A 19,935-nucleotide genomic window follows, 5' to 3' on the forward strand; every position below is an offset into this window, starting at 1 on the left:
CTAATGTAATGCAGAATCAAAAAAGTTAACAAAATATTTCCCTGAAGTAAAAGAAAGTAAAATCTAGATCATTGAATGAAAGTGAAAGAGCACCATTTTATGTACAGGATAACTGTGCTTTTATTGGTGAGGGAGTGGCTTACGGTGTCCCTACGTCATCAGCTACTTTACACACCCCGTTCGCCAATGAGATTAGCCAAACATTTTTGGTAATTATTTCTAGGAAAAATACTATTTAAATTTGTTTTACTAATTTTTCCCCCATAGGTATTTGATAAATTATCGAATAATGCAATAAAAATTGATATCGTAAAAATGTCCAAAATAAACATGTTTTGAACATTATATTTCCGGATTCATACTTCTAATGTAATGCAGAATCAAAAAAGTTAACAAAATATTTCCCTGAAGTAAAAAAAAGTAAAATCTAGATCATTGAATGAAAGTGAAAGAGCACCATTTTATGTACAGGATAACTGTGCTTTTATTGGTGAGGGAGTGGCTTACGGTGTCACTACGTCATCAGCTACTTTACACACCCCGTTCGCCAATGAGATTAGCCAATCATTTTTGGTAATTATTTCTAGGAAAAATACTATTTAAATTTGTTTTACTAATTTTTCCCCCATAGGTATTTGATAAATTATCGAATAATGCAATAAAAATTGATATCGTAAAAATGTCCAAAATAAACATGTTTTGAACATTATATTTCCGGATTCATACTTCTAATGTAATGCAGAATCAAAAATGTTAACAAAATATTTCCCTGAAGTAAAAGAAAGTAAAATCTAGATCATTGAATGAAAGTGAAAGAGCACCATTTTATGTACAGGATAACTGTGCTTTTAATGGTGAGGGAGTGGCTTACTCCGTCACTACGTCATCAGCTAGAGCCCGCCTACTTCACACATCCCATTCGCCAATGAGATTAGCCAATCGTTTTTGGTAATTATTTCTAGGAAAAATACTATTTAAATTTGTTTTACTAATTTTTCCCCCATAGGTATTTGATAAATTATCGAATAATGCAATAAAAATTGATATCGTAAAAATGTCCAAAATATACATGTTTTGAACATTATATTTCCGGATTCATACTTCTAATGTAATGCAGAATCAAAAAAGTTAACAAAATATTTCCCTGAAGTAAAAGAAAGTAAAATCTAGATCATTGAATGGAAGTGAAAGAGCACCATTTTATGTACAGGATAACTGTGCTTTTATTGGTGAGGGAGTGGCTTACTCCGTCACTACGTCATCAGCTACTTTACACACCCCGTTCGCCAATGAGATTAGCCAATCATTTTTGGTAATTATTTCTAGGAAAAATACTATTAAAAATTTGTTTTACTAATTTTCCCCCCATAGGTATTTGATAAATTATCGAATAATGCAATAAAAATTGATATCGTAAAAATGTCCAAAATAAACATGTTGTGAACATTATATTTCCGGATTCATACTTCTAATGTAATGCAGAATCAAAAAAGTTAACAAAATATTTCCCTGAAGTAAAAGAAAGTAAAATCTAGATCTTTGAATAAAAGTGAAAGAGCACCATTTTATGTACAGGATAACTGTGCTTTTATTGGTGAGGGAGTGGCTTACGGTGTCCCTACGTCATCAGCTACTTTACACACCCCGTTCGCCAATGAGATTAGCCAATCATTTTTGGTAATTATTTCTAGGAAAAATACTATTTAAATTTGTTTTACTAATATTTCCCCCATAGGTATTTGATAAATTATCGAATAATGCAATAAAAATTGATATCGTAAAAATGTCCAAAATAAACATGTTTTGAACATTATATTTCCGGATTCATACTTCTAATGTAATGCAGAATCAAAAATGTTAACAAAATATTTCCCTGAAGTAAAAGAAAGTAAAATCTAGATCATTGAATGAAAGTGAAAGAGCACCATTTTATGTACAGGATAACTGTGCTTTTATTGGTGAGGGAGTGGCTTACTCCGTCACTACGTCATCAGCTAGAGCCCGCCTACTTCACACATCCCATTCGCCAATGAGATTAGCCAATCGTTTTTGGTAATTATTTCTAGGAAAAATACTATTTAAATTTGTTTTACTAATTTTTCCCCCATAGGTATTTGATAAATTATCGAATAATGCAATAAAAATTGATATCGTAAAAATGTCCAAAATAAACATGTTTTGAACATTATATTTCCGGATTCATACTTCTAATGTAATGCAGAATCAAGAAAGTTAACAAAATATTTCCCTGAAGTAAAAGAAAGTAAAATCTAGATCATTGAATGAAAGTGAAAGAGCACCATTTTATGTACAGGATAACTGTGCTTTTATTGGTGAGGGAGTGGCTTAAGGTGTCCCTACGTCATCAGCTACTTTACACACCCCGTTCGCCAATGAGATTAGCCAATCATTTTTGGTAATTATTTCTAGGAAAAATACTATTAAAAATTTGTTTTACTAATTTTTCCCCCATAGGTATTTGATAAATTATCGAATAATGCAATAAAAATTGATATCGTAAAAATGTCCAAAATAAACATGTTTTGAACATTATATTTCCGGATTCATACTTCTAATGTAATGCAGAATCAAAAATGTTAACAAAATATTTCCCTGAAGTAAAAGAAAGTAAAATCTAGATCATTGAATGAAAGTGAAAGAGCACCATTTTATGTACAGGATAACTGTGCTTTTAATGGTGAGGGAGTGGCTTACTCCGTCACTACGTCATCAGCTAGAGCCCGCTTACTTCACACATCCCATTCGCCAATGAGATTAGCCAATCGTTTTTGGTAATTATTTCTAGGAAAAATACTATTTAAATTTGTTTTACTAATTTTTCCCCCATAGGTATTTGATAAATTATCGAATAATGCAATAAAAATTGATATCGTAAAAATGTCCAAAATATACATGTTTTGAACATTATATTTCCGGATTCATACTTCTAATGTAATGCAGAATCAAAAAAGTTAACAAAATATTTCCCTGAAGTAAAAGAAAGTAAAATCTAGATCATTGAATGGAAGTGAAAGAGCACCATTTTATGTACAGGATAACTGTGCTTTTATTGGTGAGGGAGTGGCTTACTCCGTCACTACGTCATCAGCTACTTTACACACCCCGTTCGCCAATGAGATTAGCCAATCATTTTTGGTAATTATTTCTAGGAAAAATACTATTAAAAATTTGTTTTACTAATTTTCCCCCCATAGGTATTTGATAAATTATCGAATAATGCAATAAAAATTGATATCGTAAAAATGTCCAAAATAAACATGTTTTGAACATTATATTTCCGGATTCATACTTCTAATGTAATGCAGAATCAAAAAAGTTAACAAAATATTTCCCTGAAGTAAAAGAAAGTAAAATCTAGATCATTGAATAAAAGTGAAAGAGCACCATTTTATGTACAGGATAACTGTGCTTTTATTGGTGAGGGAGTGGCTTACGGTGTCCCTACGTCATCAGCTACTTTACACACCCCGTTCGCCAATGAGATTAGCCAATCATTTTTGGTAATTATTTCTAGGAAAAATACTATTTAAATTTGTTTTACTAATATTTCCCCCATAGGTATTTGATAAATTATCGAATAATGCAATAAAAATTGATATCGTAAAAATGTCCAAAATAAACATGTTTTGAACATTATATTTCCGGATTCATACTTCTAATGTAATGCAGAATCAAAAATGTTAACAAAATATTTCCCTGAAGTAAAAGAAAGTAAAATCTAGATCATTGAATGAAAGTGAAAGAGCACCATTTTATGTACAGGATAACTGTGCTTTTATTGGTGAGGGAGTGGCTTACTCCGTCACTACGTCATCAGCTAGAGCCCGCCTACTTCACACATCCCATTCGCCAATGAGATTAGCCAATCGTTTTTGGTAATTATTTCTAGGAAAAATACTATTTAAATTTGTTTTACTAATTTTTCCCCCATAGGTATTTGATAAATTATCGAATAATGCAATAAAAATTGATATCGTAAAAATGTCCAAAATAAACATGTTTTGAACATTATATTTCCGGATTCATACTTCTAATGTAATGCAGAATCAAGAAAGTTAACAAAATATTTCCCTGAAGTAAAAGAAAGTAAAATCTAGATCATTGAATGAAAGTGAAAGAGCACCATTTTATGTACAGGATAACTGTGCTTTTATTGGTGAGGGAGTGGCTTACGGTGTCCCTACGTCATCAGCTACTTTACACACCCCGTTCGCCAATGAGATTAGCCAATCATTTTTGGTAATTATTTCTAGGAAAAATACTATTAAAAATTTGTTTTACTAATTTTTCCCCCATAGGTATTTGATAAATTATCGAATAATGCAATAAAAATTGATATCGTAAAAATGTCCAAAATAAACATGTTTTGAACATTATATTTCCGGATTCATACTTCTAATGTAATGCAGAATCAAAAAAGTTAACAAAATATTTCCCTGAAGTAAAAGAAAGTAAAATCTAGATCATTGAATGAAAGTGAAAGAGCACCATTTTATGTACAGGATAACTGTGCTTTTATTGGTGAGGGAGTGGCTTACTCCGTCACTACGTCATCAGCTACTTTACACACCCCGTTCGCCAATGAGATTAGCCACTCATTTTTGGTAATTATTTCTAGGAAAAATACTATTAAAAATTTGTTTTACTAATTTTCCCCCCATAGGTATTTGATAAATTATCGAATAATGCAATAAAAATTGATATCGTAAAAATGTCCAAAATAAACATGTTTTGAACATTATATTTCCGGATTCATACTTCTAATGTAATGCAGAATCAAAAAAGTTAACAAAATATTTCCCTGAAGTAAAAGAAAGTAAAATCTAGATCATTGAATAAAAGTGAAAGAGCACCATTTTATGTACAGGATAACTGTGCTTTTATTGGTGAGGGAGTGGCTTACGGTGTCCCTACGTCATCAGCTACTTTACACACCCCGTTCGCCAATGAGATTAGCCAATCATTTTTGGTAATTATTTCTAGGAAAAATACTATTTAAATTTGTTTTACTAATTTTTCCCCCATAGGTATTTGATAAATTATCGAATAATGCAATAAAAATTGATATCGTAAAAATGTCCAAAATAAACATGTTTTGAACATTATATTTCCGGATTCATACTTCTAATGTAATGCACAATCAAAAAAGTTAACAAAATATTTCCCTGAAGTAAAAGAAAGTAAAATCTAGATCATTGAATAAAAGTGAAAGAGCACCATTTTATGTACAGGATAACTGTGCTTTTATTGGTGAGGGAGTGGCTTACGGTGTCCCTACGTCATCAGCTACTTTACACACCCCGTTCGCCAATGAGATTAGCCAATCATTTTTGGTAATTATTTCTAGGAAAAATACTATTTAAATTTGTTTTACTAATATTTCCCCCATAGGTATTTGATAAATTATCGAATAATGCAATAAAAATTGATATCGTAAAAATGTCCAAAATAAACATGTTTTGAACATTATATTTCCGGATTCATACTTCTAATGTAATGCAGAATCAAAAAAGTTAACAAAATATTTCCTGAAGTAAAAGAAAGTAAAATCTAGATCATTGAATGAAAGTGAAAGAGCACCATTTTATGTACAGGATAACTGTGCTTTTATTGGTGAGGGAGTGGCTTACTCCGTCACTACGTCATCAGCTACTTTACACACCCCGTTCGCCAATGAGATTAGCCAATCATTTTTGGTAATTATTTCTAGGAAAAATACTATTAAAAATTTGTTTTACTAATTTTCCCCCCATAGGTATTTGATAAATTATCGAATAATGCAATAAAAATTGATATCGTAAAAATGTCCAAAATAAACATGTTTTGAACATTATATTTCCGGATTCATACTTCTAATGTAATGCAGAATCAAAAAAGTTAACAAAATATTTCCCTGAAGTAAAAGAAAGTAAAATCTAGATCATTGAATAAAAGTGAAAGAGCACCATTTTATGTACAGGATAACTGTGCTTTTATTGGTGAGGGAGTGGCTTACGGTGTCCCTACGTCATCAGCTACTTTACACACCCCGTTCGCCAATGAGATTAGCCAATCATTTTTGGTAATTATTTCTAGGAAAAATACTATTTAAATTTGTTTTACTAATTTTTCCCCCATAGGTATTTGATAAATTATCGAATAATGCAATAAAAATTGATATCGTAAAAATGTCCAAAATAAACATGTTTTGAACATTATATTTCCGGATTCATACTTCTAATGTAATGCAGAATCAAAAAAGTTAACAAAATATTTCCCTGAAGTAAAAGAAAGTAAAATCTAGATCATTGAATGAAAGTGAAAGAGCACCATTTTATGTACAGGATAACTGTGCTTTTATTGGTGAGGGAGTGGCTTACGGTGTCCCTACGTCATCAGCTACTTTACACACCCCGTTCGCCAATGAGATTAGCCAATCATTTTTGGTAATTATTTCTAGGAAAAATACTATTTAAATTTGTTTTACTAATTTTTCCCCCATAGGTATTTGATAAATTATCGAATAATGCAATAAAAATTGATATCGTAAAAATGTCCAAAATAAACATGTTTTGAACATTATATTTCCGGATTCATACTTCTAATGTAATGCAGAATCAAAAAAGTTAACAAAATATTTCCCTGAAGTAAAAAAAAGTAAAATCTAGATCATTGAATGAAAGTGAAAGAGCACCATTATATGTACAGGATAACTGTGCTTTTATTGGTGAGGGAGTGGCTTACGGTGTCACTACGTCATCAGCTACTTTACACACCCCGTTCGCCAATGAGATTAGCCAATCATTTTTGGTAATTATTTCTAGGAAAAATACTATTTAAATTTGTTTTACTAATTTTTCCCCCATAGGTATTTGATAAATTATCGAATAATGCAATAAAAATTGATATCGTAAAAATGTCCAAAATAAACATGTTTTGAACATTATATTTCCGGATTCATACTTCTAATGTAATGCAGAATCAAAAATGTTAACAAAATATTTCCCTGAAGTAAAAGAAAGTAAAATCTAGATCATTGAATGAAAGTGAAAGAGCACCATTTTATGTACAGGATAACTGTGCTTTTATTGGTGAGGGAGTGGCTTACTCCGTCACTACGTCATCAGCTAGAGCCCGCCTACTTCACACATCCCATTCGCCAATGAGATTAGCCAATCGTTTTTGGTAATTATTTCTAGGAAAAATACTATTTAAATTTGTTTTACTAATTTTTCCCCCATAGGTATTTGATAAATTATCGAATAATGCAATAAAAATTGATATCGTAAAAATGTCCAAAATATACATGTTTTGAACATTATATTTCCGGATTCATACTTCTAATGTAATGCAGAATCAAAAAAGTTAACAAAATATTTCCCTGAAGTAAAAGAAAGTAAAATCTAGATCATTGAATGGAAGTGAAAGAGCACCATTTTATGTACAGGATAACTGTGCTTTTATTGGTGAGGGAGTGGCTTACTCCGTCACTACGTCATCAGCTACTTTACACACCCCGTTCGCCAATGAGATTAGCCAATCATTTTTGGTAATTATTTCTAGGAAAAATACTATTAAAAATTTGTTTTACTAATTTTCCCCCCATAGGTATTTGATAAATTATCGAATAATGCAATAAAAATTGATATCGTAAAAATGTCCAAAATAAACATGTTTTGAACATTATATTTCCGGATTCATACTTCTAATGTAATGCAGAATCAAAAAAGTTAACAAAATATTTCCCTGAAGTAAAAGAAAGTAAAATCTAGATCATTGAATAAAAGTGAAAGAGCACCATTTTATGTATTGGATAACTGTGCTTTTATTGGTGAGGGAGTGGCTTACGGTGTCCCTACGTCATCAGCTACTTTACACACCCCGTTCGCCAATGAGATTAGCCAATCATTTTTGGTAATTATTTCTAGGAAAAATACTATTTAAATTTGTTTTACTAATATTTCCCCCATAGGTATTTGATAAATTATCGAATAATGCAATAAAAATTGATATCGTAAAAATGTCCAAAATAAACATGTTTTGAACATTATATTTCCGGATTCATACTTCTAATGTAATGCAGAATCAAAAATGTTAACAAAATATTTCCCTGAAGTAAAAGAAAGTAAAATCTAGATCATTGAATGAAAGTGAAAGAGCACCATTTTATGTACAGGATAACTGTGCTTTTATTGGTGTGGGAGTGGCTTACTCCGTCACTACGTCATCAGCTAGAGCCCGCCTACTTCACACATCCCATTCGCCAATGAGATTAGCCAATCGTTTTTGGTAATTATTTCTAGGAAAAATACTATTTAAATTTGTTTTACTAATTTTTCCCCCATAGGTATTTGATAAATTATCGAATAATGCAATAAAAATTGATATCGTAAAAATGTCCAAAACAAACATATTTTGAACATTATATTTCCGGATTCATACTTCTAATGTAATGCAGAATCAAAAAAGTTAACAAAATATTTCCCTGAAGTAAAAGAAAGTAAAATCTAGATCATTGAATGAAAGTGAAAGAGCACCATTTTATGTACAGGATAACTGTGCTTTTATTGGTGAGGGAGTGGCTTACTCCGTCACTACGTCATCAGCTACTTTACACACCCCGTTCGCCAATGAGATTAGCCAATCATTTTTGGTAATTATTTCTAGGAAAAATACTATTAAAAATTTGTTTTACTAATTTTCCCCCCATAGGTATTTGATAAATTATCGAATAATGCAATAAAAATTGATATCGTAAAAATGTCCAAAATAAACATGTTTTGAACATTATATTTCCGGATTCATACTTCTAATGTAATGCAGAATCAAAAAAGTTAACAAAATATTTCCCTGAAGTAAAAGAAAGTAAAATCTAGATCATTGAATGAAAGTGAAAGAGCACCATTTTATGTACAGGATAACTGTGCTTTTATTGGTGAGGGAGTGGCTTACTCCGTCACTACGTCATCAGCTACTTTACACACCCCGTTCGCCAATGAGATTAGCCAATCATTTTTGGTAATTATTTCTAGGAAAAATACTATTAAAAATTTGTTTTACTAATTTTCCCCCCATAGGTATTTGATAAATTATCGAATAATGCAATAAAAATTGATATCGTAAAAATGTCCAAAATAAACATGTTTTGAACATTATATTTCCGGATTCATACTTCTAATGTAATGCAGAATCAAAAAAGTTAACAAAATATTTCCCTGAAGTAATAGAAAGTAAAATCTAGATCATTGAATAAAAGTGAAAGAGCACCATTTTATGTACAGGATAACTGTGCTTTTATTGGTGAGGGAGTGGCTTACGGTGTCCCTACGTCATCAGCTACTTTACACACCCCGTTCGCCAATGAGATTAGCCAATCATTTTTGGTAATTATTTCTAGGAAAAATACTATTTAAATTTGTTTTACTAATTTTTCCCCCATAGGTATTTGATAAATTATCGAATAATGCAATAAAAATTGATATCGTAAAAATGTCCAAAATAAACATGTTTTGAACATTATATTTCCGGATTCATACTTCTAATGTAATGCAGAATCAAAAAAGTTAACAAAATATTTCCCTGAAGTAAAAGAAAGTAAAATCTAGATCATTGAATGAAAGTGAAAGAGCACCATTTTATGTACAGGATAACTGTGCTTTTATTGGTGAGGGAGTGGCTTACGATGTCCCTACGTCATCAGCTACTTTACACACCCCGTTCGCCAATGAGATTAGCCAATCATTTTTGGTAATTATTTCTAGGAAAAATACTATTTAAATTTGTTTTACTAATTTTTCCCCCATAGGTATTTGATAAATTATCGAATAATGCAATAAAAATTGATATCGTAAAAATGTCCAAAATAAACATGTTTTGAACATTATATTTCCGGATTCATACTTCTAATGTAATGCAGAATCAAAAAAGTTAACAAAATATTTCCCTGAAGTAAAAGAAAGTAAAATCTAGATCATTGAATGAAAGTGAAAGAGCACCATTTTATGTACAGGATAACTGTGCTTTTATTGGTGAGGGAGTGGCTTACTCCGTCACTACGTCATCAGCTACTTTACACACCCCGTTCGCCAATGAGATTAGCCAATCATTTTTGGTAATTATTTCTAGGAAAAATACTATTAAAAATTTGTTTTACTAATTTTCCCCCCATAGGTATTTGATAAATTATCGAATAATGCAATAAAAATTGATATCGTAAAAATGTCCAAAATAAACATGTTTTGAACATTATATTTCCGGATTCATACTTCTAATGTAATGCAGAATCAAAAAAGTTAACAAAATATTTCCCTGAAGTAAAAGAAAGTAAAATCTAGATCATTGAATGAAAGTGAAAGAGCACCATTTTATGTACAGGATAACTGTGCTTTTATTGGTGAGGGAGTGGCTTACGGTGTCACTACGTCATCAGCTACTTTACACACCCCGTTCGCCAATGAGATTAGCCAATCATTTTTGGTAATTATTTCTAGGAAAAATACTATTTAAATTTGTTTTACTAATTTTTCCCCCATAGGTATTTGATAAATTATCGAATAAAGCAATAAAAATTGATATCGTAAAAATGTCCAAAATAAACATGTTTTGAACATTATATTTCCGGATTCATACTTCTAATGTAATGCAGAATCAAAAATGTTAACAAAATATTTCCCTGAAGTAAAAGAAAGTAAAATCTAGATCATTGAATGAAAGTGAAAGAGCACCATTTTATGTACTGGATAACTGTGCTTTTATTGGTGAGGGAGTGGCTTACTCCGTCACTACGTCATCAGCTACTTTACACACCCCGTTCGCCAATGAGATTAGCCAATCATTTTTGGTAATTATTTCTAGGAAAAATACTATTAAAAATTTGTTTTACTAATTTTCCCCCCATAGGTATTTGATAAATTATCGAATAATGCAATAAAAATTGATATCGTAAAAATGTCCAAAATAAACATGTTTTGAACATTATATTTCCGGATTCATACTTCTAATGTAATGCAGAATCAAAAAAGTGAACAAAATATTTCCCTGAAGTAAAAGAAAGTAAAATCTAGATCATTGAATAAAAGTGAAAGAGCACCATTTTATGTACAGGATAACTGTGCTTTTATTGGTGAGGGAGTGGCTTACGGTGTCCCTACGTCATCAGCTACTTTACACACCCCGTTCGCCAATGAGATTAGCCAATCATTGTTGGTAATTATTTCTAGGAAAAATACTATTTAAATTTGTTTTACTAATTTTTCCCCCATAGGTATTTGATAAATTATCGAATAAAGCAATAAAAATTGATATCGTAAAAATGTCCAAAATAAACATGTTTTGAACATTATATTTCCGGATTCATACTTCTAATGTAATGCAGAATCAAAAAAGTGAACAAAATATTTCCCTGAAGTAAAAGAAAGTAAAATCTAGATCATTGAATAAAAGTGAAAGAGCACCATTTTATGTACAGGATAACTGTGCTTTTATTGGTGAGGGAGTGGCTTACGGTGTCCCTACGTCATCAGCTACTTTACACACCCCGTTCGCCAATGAGATTAGCCAATCATTTTTGGTAATTATTTCTAGGAAAAATACTATTTAAATTTGTTTTACTAATTTTTCCCCCATAGGTATTTGATAAATTATCGAATAATGCAATAAAAATTGATATCGTAAAAATGTCCAAAATAAACATGTTTTGAACATTATATTTCCGGATTCATACTTCTAATGTAATGTAGAATCAAAAATGTTAACAAAATATTTCCCTGAAGTAAAAGAAAGTAAAATCTAGATCATTGAATGAAAGTGAAAGAGCACCATTTTATGTACAGGATAACTGTGCTTTTATTGGTGAGGGAGTGGCTTACTCCGTCACTACGTCATCAGCTAGAGCCCGCCTACTTCACACATCCCGTTCGCCAATGAGATTAGCCAATCGTTTTTGGTAATTATTTCTAGGAAAAATACTATTTAAACTTGTTTTACTAATTTTTCCCCCATAGGCAGGAAAGAGCATGTCCATGCATCTCTAATGGTGGAGGCCAGTTCGAGCAAGATCTGTAATATTTATGAGTAAAATTTATAATAAAATAGTACTTTTCTTCTTATTCAATCAAAAAACCGTTATAATATTATCATTTTGACATTTCTTATAAGAATCATGTTTTCATTCATAACTTCGAAAATATCGCTCACAGAAAAAAACCGTTCATGTAAATTTTTATTAAAAAAAAATAGAGGAATCTATTTCTGAAATAAAAACCACACCTTCCCATTTGAAAAAATGAAGTTGGTGCCTGTATCTCGCTTCTGGAAGCACCGAAAAAAATTTACAAAGTAAATTTGGATTTCTAACAAAAAACTAAGGGAACACGTATTTTTTAGTTTTTTTCTAGCTATCTTAGTTTCCGAGAAAAAGTCGTTATCCATATAGCTTGGGACACCCTGTATATACACGTATACATATAAAATCAGATGTTAGGAAAGTTCGGCGAACAATTTGATGCTTAGTGACTTTAAATGACTATAACTACATCATAATAAAATCATTTGCAAGCGCACGAATTGTTAGTCACCTAGTTTTAAATTATTAAAATAATCCACAAGATATTTTTAAATAACAATGTAGAAAAATTTGAAAAGAAATGATAAACAAGCTCGACTGAAATAGCTATACATCTTGGCACACAAGTGAATGTTACAGACTAGTGGACCAGCAGAAGGATCCATCTGCAGGCAAATTTTTTTCTATCTAAAATGAGAATAATTATGAAACTTACTTTTTATGCATTTTTAAACTATGACTCGTCGCATATAGCTTATCACAGATATTACAGAGATAACATTTCAAACCAGTATGGCTCCTTAAATGTACTGCCAATGATGAACTAACAGAAAAAGCTCTTGGACATAGCTTGCACTAAAATAAAAAATAATAATAATAATTTGATTGATTAATTAATAAATAAAACTCGTCATATGTATATAAAGTGAATTATTCTATTATCTTTGAAAATTACTTTAAATGGTTTTTCTGCGTGACTTTTTATGTGAATTATCAGTTCTGAAGGTTTCTTAAATTCTTCCAAACAATATGAACACTGGTGCCATATTGAAGATTTTGAAGGTTTTTCATTGGCATTTTGCTTTAAGGCCTTATCATCGCTTTTCAAACTGACTTGAGGTACCACTTCATGTTCCACTGTTGTTCTCTTTCTTTCATTTTCTAACAAAAACCATACATTTATATAAGATGATTTTTGAGAAGTTTATGATGATTAAACTTTAAATTACGAACAGACAACATTAATATCTATGGAACACAATAATGGAGTTTAGAATTAGCCACAGACTACATTTGCTACCTTTGTTGGAAGTGTCACTATGTTGTTGTTGTTGAGGTTTAGGTCTTTCAGGTTCTTTATCAACGTCATACTGCAATCAAAGGTAAATTTTGATATACATGACAAATTTTATATTTATTACAGATATTTATATAATATTACAGTTTCAATAAAATTACCGAATTTCCCGCTGTTACTGAAATGTTTACTTCTTGTTTTGCATAAATTCCATGCACTTTTGTCATATGCGCTCTTAGACTTCTCCCTTTACCGAAAATACACGTGCAATGCGGACATTTATGAATTCTCCCTTCAGCAACGGATATGGTATGTAATTTAAATATATGAGCTTGCAAGTTGCCTTGGATGAAAAAGATATCAACAAGTTATATTAATAAAATACTCACTAATTTGTATAAGTTGCTTGTTGAATATTACCTTTTTGGCTGAAAGTAGCATGGCAATGTTTACATTCATATGGTTTTACGCCTGTATGTTTTAGCATATGTATTTGCAACGAGCCTTTCTGACTGAAGGCGCGAGGGCACAATTCACACTGCAATTTAACATTTTTTTAATTTAATTTTATTATTATGATTATTATTATTTACAATCTACAAATTAGAGGGAAACAGAAATACTGTTTAAAATATAGTAGACGGACTATTGCCTAAAAGGCATTTTGTTTTCTGATATTAACGTCCGAATTTTAGATGATCCTAAAACCATATTTCTGGAGAAAGAAGCAATCACACTGAATTTCAAATATTGCAACATATTCTATTTAATTAAATCTGGCGTTTTATTTTCTATTACGGTAATGCCAAAAATGATAGTTATTACTCTACCTTATACGGTCGCTCACCAGTATGAATTCGACAATGCCTAGACAGCTGGCTCGGTTTATCAAAAGCTTTTTCGCAAATCTGACAAACATAAGCTTTCTTCCTTCTTCGCTTAATTTTCTTTGATGGAACAACCTACATAAAATGGAAATTTTATAATCAAGTCAAAAGATTATGTATTTCATTTTTATTTGATTTTAAAAAAAATATTTTACCCTATGGTAATCTTTACAATGATCTTTTAAGGAAGTACTTGTAAGAAACGTTTCTTGACAATTCAAACAATTGTACTGTTTCTTCCTTTGCGGCAATGTAGGGTGTTCTGCTTTGTGCTCAATCATATGCTCACTCAAAAACAACTAAGGACCAAAATAACTTGTCTGATATTAATACTTCCAAGAAAAATTATGGGTTACATATTTTTTCATACTAATAACTTTCTAAAGCATCTGTTTTCAAAAATTGGTGCTCTTTTAAAATGATTCCAATACCTGATTTTATCAATTATATTTAAAAATTACTGAAGAATAATAGCTGGGGTCTGAAAGCCTAAATCGTACTAGAGTAATCTTTCTTCAATAAATACTCATTTCTGTTTTTTATTTTGCCATTCTTTAGTATGATGTTACTTAAACCCATTCAACCCACTTTTTTGGTGTCTTCAAAAAAGATATATAAAAAACTCTTTAACCAGGGCAAACTTTCAATTTACTCATGCTAACCGTAAAAGAAAGAATATAGTAAATATAAAATTTATCGATGCCTTTTTGTCCGTTAGTGAAGTTTCACAATAGAAGCTAACTCACTTGACTAGTAAATTCGTCGCCACATTCTGGACAAAACAAACTTTCTTCTTTTTTGTGTAACATTATGTGGGCTTTTAGTCCAGCCACTCGGTTAAAACTTTTTTTGCAAACCGGACAATATGGATTATCAACTTCATGTGTAGCAGCATGCAATGAGAGATTCAACTGCAACACAAAAAAAAAGTGTTTAAATCAAATGAGTCGATCATATATATGTTAAACATCACAGATGTATTACTAGTACATAGTAATTGCTGCATTAGCCGAATTGCACTTCATTAAGCTTTCTGTATATTAAACACTCAAACGCAACGTAGAAGAGTAAAAAAAAAGTGTACAAAAGGAAAAAGGGTAAGCAGTTTTGGAATATTAAAATTACAACGTTTTTGTTTGCGTAGTATCTAAATTTGGCTAATTTATTTGTACAGTTATCATTAGAGTTCCACTTTCAGTGTTTTATTTATGAAAAGATTCTCAATGAGCGTAATTTCAGCGTGCTTAATAAAAATGAACATTCAAGAACTTGCAAACCAAGATCACTCACCTCATAATTAAAAGATTCCTTACACAAATGGCACTTGAATGGTTTCTCAAGTAAATGTGATTTATTGTGTTTGTTAAACAGTTTCACTGAATCAAAATGCAATCCACAAGGTACGCAAAACTTTTGAGTTAGCTTAAACAAAAACATTTGAAACATGTAGAAGACTTTCAAATTTCTAATCTACATTAAACTTATTTAAGAGCAATCTATATAAAACTTAGCTTCAACGCCGTAAATATAGAACACTTGATCGTATCTGTGCAAGTCCCCCCCCCCCCAAAAAAAATCCTTTGGCACTCTGTTTAAATATTTTGTTCTTCCTATTTACAGAATCTATCCACTTCATTCAACTACAATAACTTATTCACACCACCTCCCATCAAGATTCGTCCATTCAATATTACATTGGAATCAATGACAAGCGATCCAATTCTTGTGTCGTTAAACCAGACAATTATTGATTTTATTTATTATTTTTAACAAAGCTTATCTAGAAAAGGAATTCGCGAAAGAAATAGTACTCAGTTCTCACATACAGAGATTCCGGGTTTAAAATTATGTACGGCTACACAAGTTGCCTGGAAAAATGTTTCCAACGAGATGACAATGTCATCAGAGTTCCTGAAATGTCTGAATTCTAAGATATTGGTAAATCTACATATAATTCTTATAATTGATTAGATACTCAGTACGACCAAGTAGACAAAGTTTATCTTACTACTTACTGAATTGACGACAGCACCATCCAAATTGTCAACTTCAACAACTGCTTCTCTTTCCTCACCAGCAGCAATCTTTATCTGATTTTCATCATCTTCGTCTTCGATTTCAATTTTGCAATGTAGCAGCTGCTTCTCGTCCACACTTCCAGATCTTAACATTTAATTATGAGTAATTAATAATAATAAATGAAAGCGATGCTAATGACCGCAGTTTTCTATACGCAAAAAATAAGTCAAGTTTATTTCACTAGATAAATATATAGTTTACAATTGAAATATTTAATCGGTTTGTTTTAATTTTACATGTTGTTATTAATAACATCCAAATAAGGAGAACAAATTGAGTATGCTCCAGGCGCTAATATTCTCATGTTCTTACGCTCCTTCATTTATAAAAATATGTATGTACATGAAAGTTTTAGATAAATATTGAATCTTACACTGAGCTCAATGAAGAACTGATTGTTAAAAGCTTTGATTCGTCTATACTTTCAACTGGTTGTGTCAAAAACTGGTCTTGTGATAAAAATAATTGTTGGCTCACAACTGGCAACTAGAATTATATTTTAATATTTAAATTTATTAAGACATTTTGTTTCGAAAAAAACATAAAAACAACAAAAACGTCAACAACAAAAAATATATATATATATATATATATATAAATACCGGACTATTGTTCAGTAAGAAACCATTAGCTACTGAAGGTTGATTCTCCTGTACTATTTGCATAAAAAATACCTTATTCCCATACAACGCAAGATCTGAAATCACATTAGATTTAAAAAGACATCTTTATATTTAATATTATAATATAAAAATTTACATCATAAAAGCGTTTAAAGTTTAACTATCACAACTATTGTACAATGCACTGCATTAATGTTCGACCTAACTCATTATTTCTGTTACTATTGATAGTTGGGGATGATAAGGATAACTACAAAAGTTTAGTAGTAAATACTAAATGTTTATAAATATAACATTTATTTAAAAATTGAGGTAATGGTATTGAATGGCTATTTAAAATGGTTTAATAGAACCTACAACTGTTTTTCATCCATTTTGCTGAACTAGAGTTACAAAAATATCCGGACAAACTAACGTTTTTATTTGTAGGCACCTTTTAAGGTTGGGTAGCATTCCTCTCTGCCTAACTAAAGAGGCTAGCACTGGATAACCAAAATTATTATGTAAAAGTAGTATCAATTTCTTCCCACTTTTCGTTGATTTCTTTTGTTTCCGTTAGCAGTGTGGAAACATATACTCGTACAAGGATAACATGACTAAACATTCAATGCGAAAGACGGAGCTGGATTCTTGCTTTAAATATACATATCGTGGATCCGTTGGAACGATATAGCACTAGTTTTAACGATCGAGGTTAAATCAATTCTTCTGACCATCAAATAATCTGATTTCAAATAGAAATGTCCTATAAGTGGTACTACATATATGCAGACTCACAGGCAGACTGCAATACTTGCAATAACAAGCATTCTTATTGACAAGGTCCGACGTAAGTGAGTGTCGCACCATTCGTGCAGAGTCGGGTTGGGAATTCTGCTTGTAATGGATACCGAGCCATTGTGACAAATAATGATGGGGACGGGGAAATAATGATGCTGAGCCACTGGCTAAGAAAATGTACAGCCACAAGCACCGTTGGAGTTTTGTTCTCCAAACGACAATGAAGGCAGTGATGTCTGCAATGAACCAAAGCCAAGCTGTGGAAAAACACTGGAATTCGCTTGGGAACCTGATGGTTGTATTTTTCCTAACTTGCCCTGAAACCAATCTTGATACGTTGCACAATAGCCACAGGCCCACTTCTAACGAACTGGGGCGGTACATACTCCAAAAGCATGGAGTATCAACGAATGGGAGTAAATTAATATAGACTTACCAAAAAATTGATCCATTCAATGCCGAACCATTAAGAAAATTTTAGGTAGTAAGCATAGCAAAATCTTTAAACCTCGCTTGCAATTGAAAAATGTTAGATTGCCCAGATATTTTCGCAAACCCTAATTAGTAAAAAAAAAAATTAAAAAAAACTTTTTCTTTTTACTTCTAAACATTAAAAAACACACTTCAAATTATTATCTCTATTTGTGAATAAAAATTGTATTTCTAAACAATTGCTCTTTGGAATCTACGTTCTTTTTCACGCAGAATTATTAATTGTAAGAGCTAAAATTAGTTCGCCCGGATAATACTACTGTACTTATTATTTTGTCAACGTTAAATAAGCATTTATTATATCCAATAAACAAAATGAAACTACGTGAAATATTAAAGATAATACAATCTAAATGATAACATGATTTTATGATGTATTTAATTAATTAAATTTGAATAAAAACCATTGCTATTTGTCTGGGCAGTTCCATGAGTGTAGATAACTGGTTGCGATCCAATAATCTGCGTGCTAAACACACCTGAACTATCTATAATACCCATGTTGTTCACATCAACTGTATCCATTTTGAATTAATAAACAGCGTTTCTTATATCTGCAAATAATTGGATTGATTATTAATTTAATAATGAAAAAATTATCCAAATCTAGTAACCAACAAATCAAGTGATCAATAGATTCCACAATACATCCCATTAAAAGATTCAACACTAAAGTTAAATAACATAAAGTCAAGTTTATGTAAAATTATTATTAATGAAACAAAATTTAAAAAATAATCAGTGTATTCTACACATTCACACTACTTAAGAATTAAGAAAATAATTATAGGCTTATTGAAATGAAACATACCTCTTCTTGAGTAAAGTGTATTTCCTAAATGTTTCATTAAAAATCATTTTTTACCTAAACATTTTTCCAAGAATTATTAGATAGTGTAACATTAACTTTACCATTTAATAACACCTAATTATTAATACAATTATTCCCTTGAACTCCAAAACGCTATTCACATCTAAACACCCAATACTAGTACTAAATGAAAAAGTAAACGAGAGTCAGCGGATTAACCATATGATTATAATTGTTTCCTTTTTCAGCACTGGCTGCTTGTAATAGAAGCTAAATTGCAATACTTTATCAAATTCTGTATAATACATACATATTTAATATTACAAACCAACATTTAGTTAAATGAATGCATATTTTTATATTGGTGTTTTTTTTGTATGATATGAAACATCCAATATAAAAAGAGGACTTACAGAATACATTAGCGCGTAATTTGATTTTGAATGATGTGATTCTGAAAGTATTTTTTCTAATATAGAACTTAAAACGATAATATTTCATCCAGTTGTAAAAACCAATGTACCCTACAGTTGTACGAAATTGCATAGATGTACCCTACAGTTGTACGAAATTGCATAGATTTCGCAATTGTAGAAAGAAAGATATTGATACCCAAAGTTTGGGCATTTTGCAAATCCACAAAATTTCCAAACCTTATATCTTCTCTAATATAGCATAATATAGCTCTCTAATATAGCTTAAAACGATAATATTTCGTCCATTTGTAAAGATCAATCTTGCGTACAATTGTACGAATTCGCATTCTCAACTGTAGAAAGCAACTACCAAATTTGAAAACCTTAAGTGTACTTAAGAGCACTCTTGCTTTGCAATTAAAAAAAAAAAAAAACAAACAAAAAAACCATTAATTCAAACACTATACTTTTTATAGTTATGAAATG

General features: G+C 30.8%; 1 protein-coding gene across 4 annotated transcripts in view; it reads right to left on the reverse strand.

Moving 5' to 3' along the window:
• LOC141448259 (uncharacterized) overlaps window positions 1-19,262 on the reverse strand; it is a 49,252-nt gene extending 29,990 nt beyond the window's left edge. For 2 of the 4 annotated variants that reach the window (XM_074116509.1, XM_074116508.1), the window contains exons 1-14: window positions 19,034-19,259; window positions 18,627-18,776; window positions 16,930-17,024; window positions 16,701-16,813; window positions 16,264-16,411; window positions 15,539-15,670; window positions 14,995-15,159; window positions 14,404-14,547; window positions 14,192-14,323; window positions 13,782-13,899; window positions 13,523-13,704; window positions 13,365-13,434; window positions 13,020-13,225; window positions 12,780-12,919 (exon numbers count right to left, since the gene is read on the reverse strand). In XM_074116509.1, coding sequence (XP_073972610.1) covers window positions 12,780-12,919; window positions 13,020-13,225; window positions 13,365-13,434; window positions 13,523-13,704; window positions 13,782-13,899; window positions 14,192-14,323; window positions 14,404-14,547; window positions 14,995-15,159; window positions 15,539-15,670; window positions 16,264-16,411; window positions 16,701-16,813; window positions 16,930-17,024; window positions 18,627-18,747 — 1,766 coding nt within the window. In that variant the 5' untranslated portion in view covers window positions 18,748-18,776; window positions 19,034-19,259. Of the gene's footprint in view, window positions 1-12,779; window positions 12,920-13,019; window positions 13,226-13,364; window positions 13,435-13,522; window positions 13,705-13,781; window positions 13,900-14,191; window positions 14,324-14,403; window positions 14,548-14,994; window positions 15,160-15,538; window positions 15,671-16,263; window positions 16,412-16,700; window positions 16,814-16,929; window positions 17,025-18,166; window positions 18,288-18,626; window positions 18,777-19,033 lie in introns of all 4 variants that reach the window. The other 2 variants (XM_074116510.1, XM_074116512.1) reach the window with 2 other exon arrangements.
• Window positions 19,263-19,935: the final 673 nt, after the last annotated feature.

Source organism: Rhodnius prolixus, unplaced genomic scaffold (genome assembly GCF_049639745.1).
Source record: "Rhodnius prolixus isolate KJV_2025 unplaced genomic scaffold, Rpr scaffold_13, whole genome shotgun sequence".
NCBI lineage: Eukaryota > Metazoa > Arthropoda > Insecta > Hemiptera > Reduviidae > Rhodnius > Rhodnius prolixus.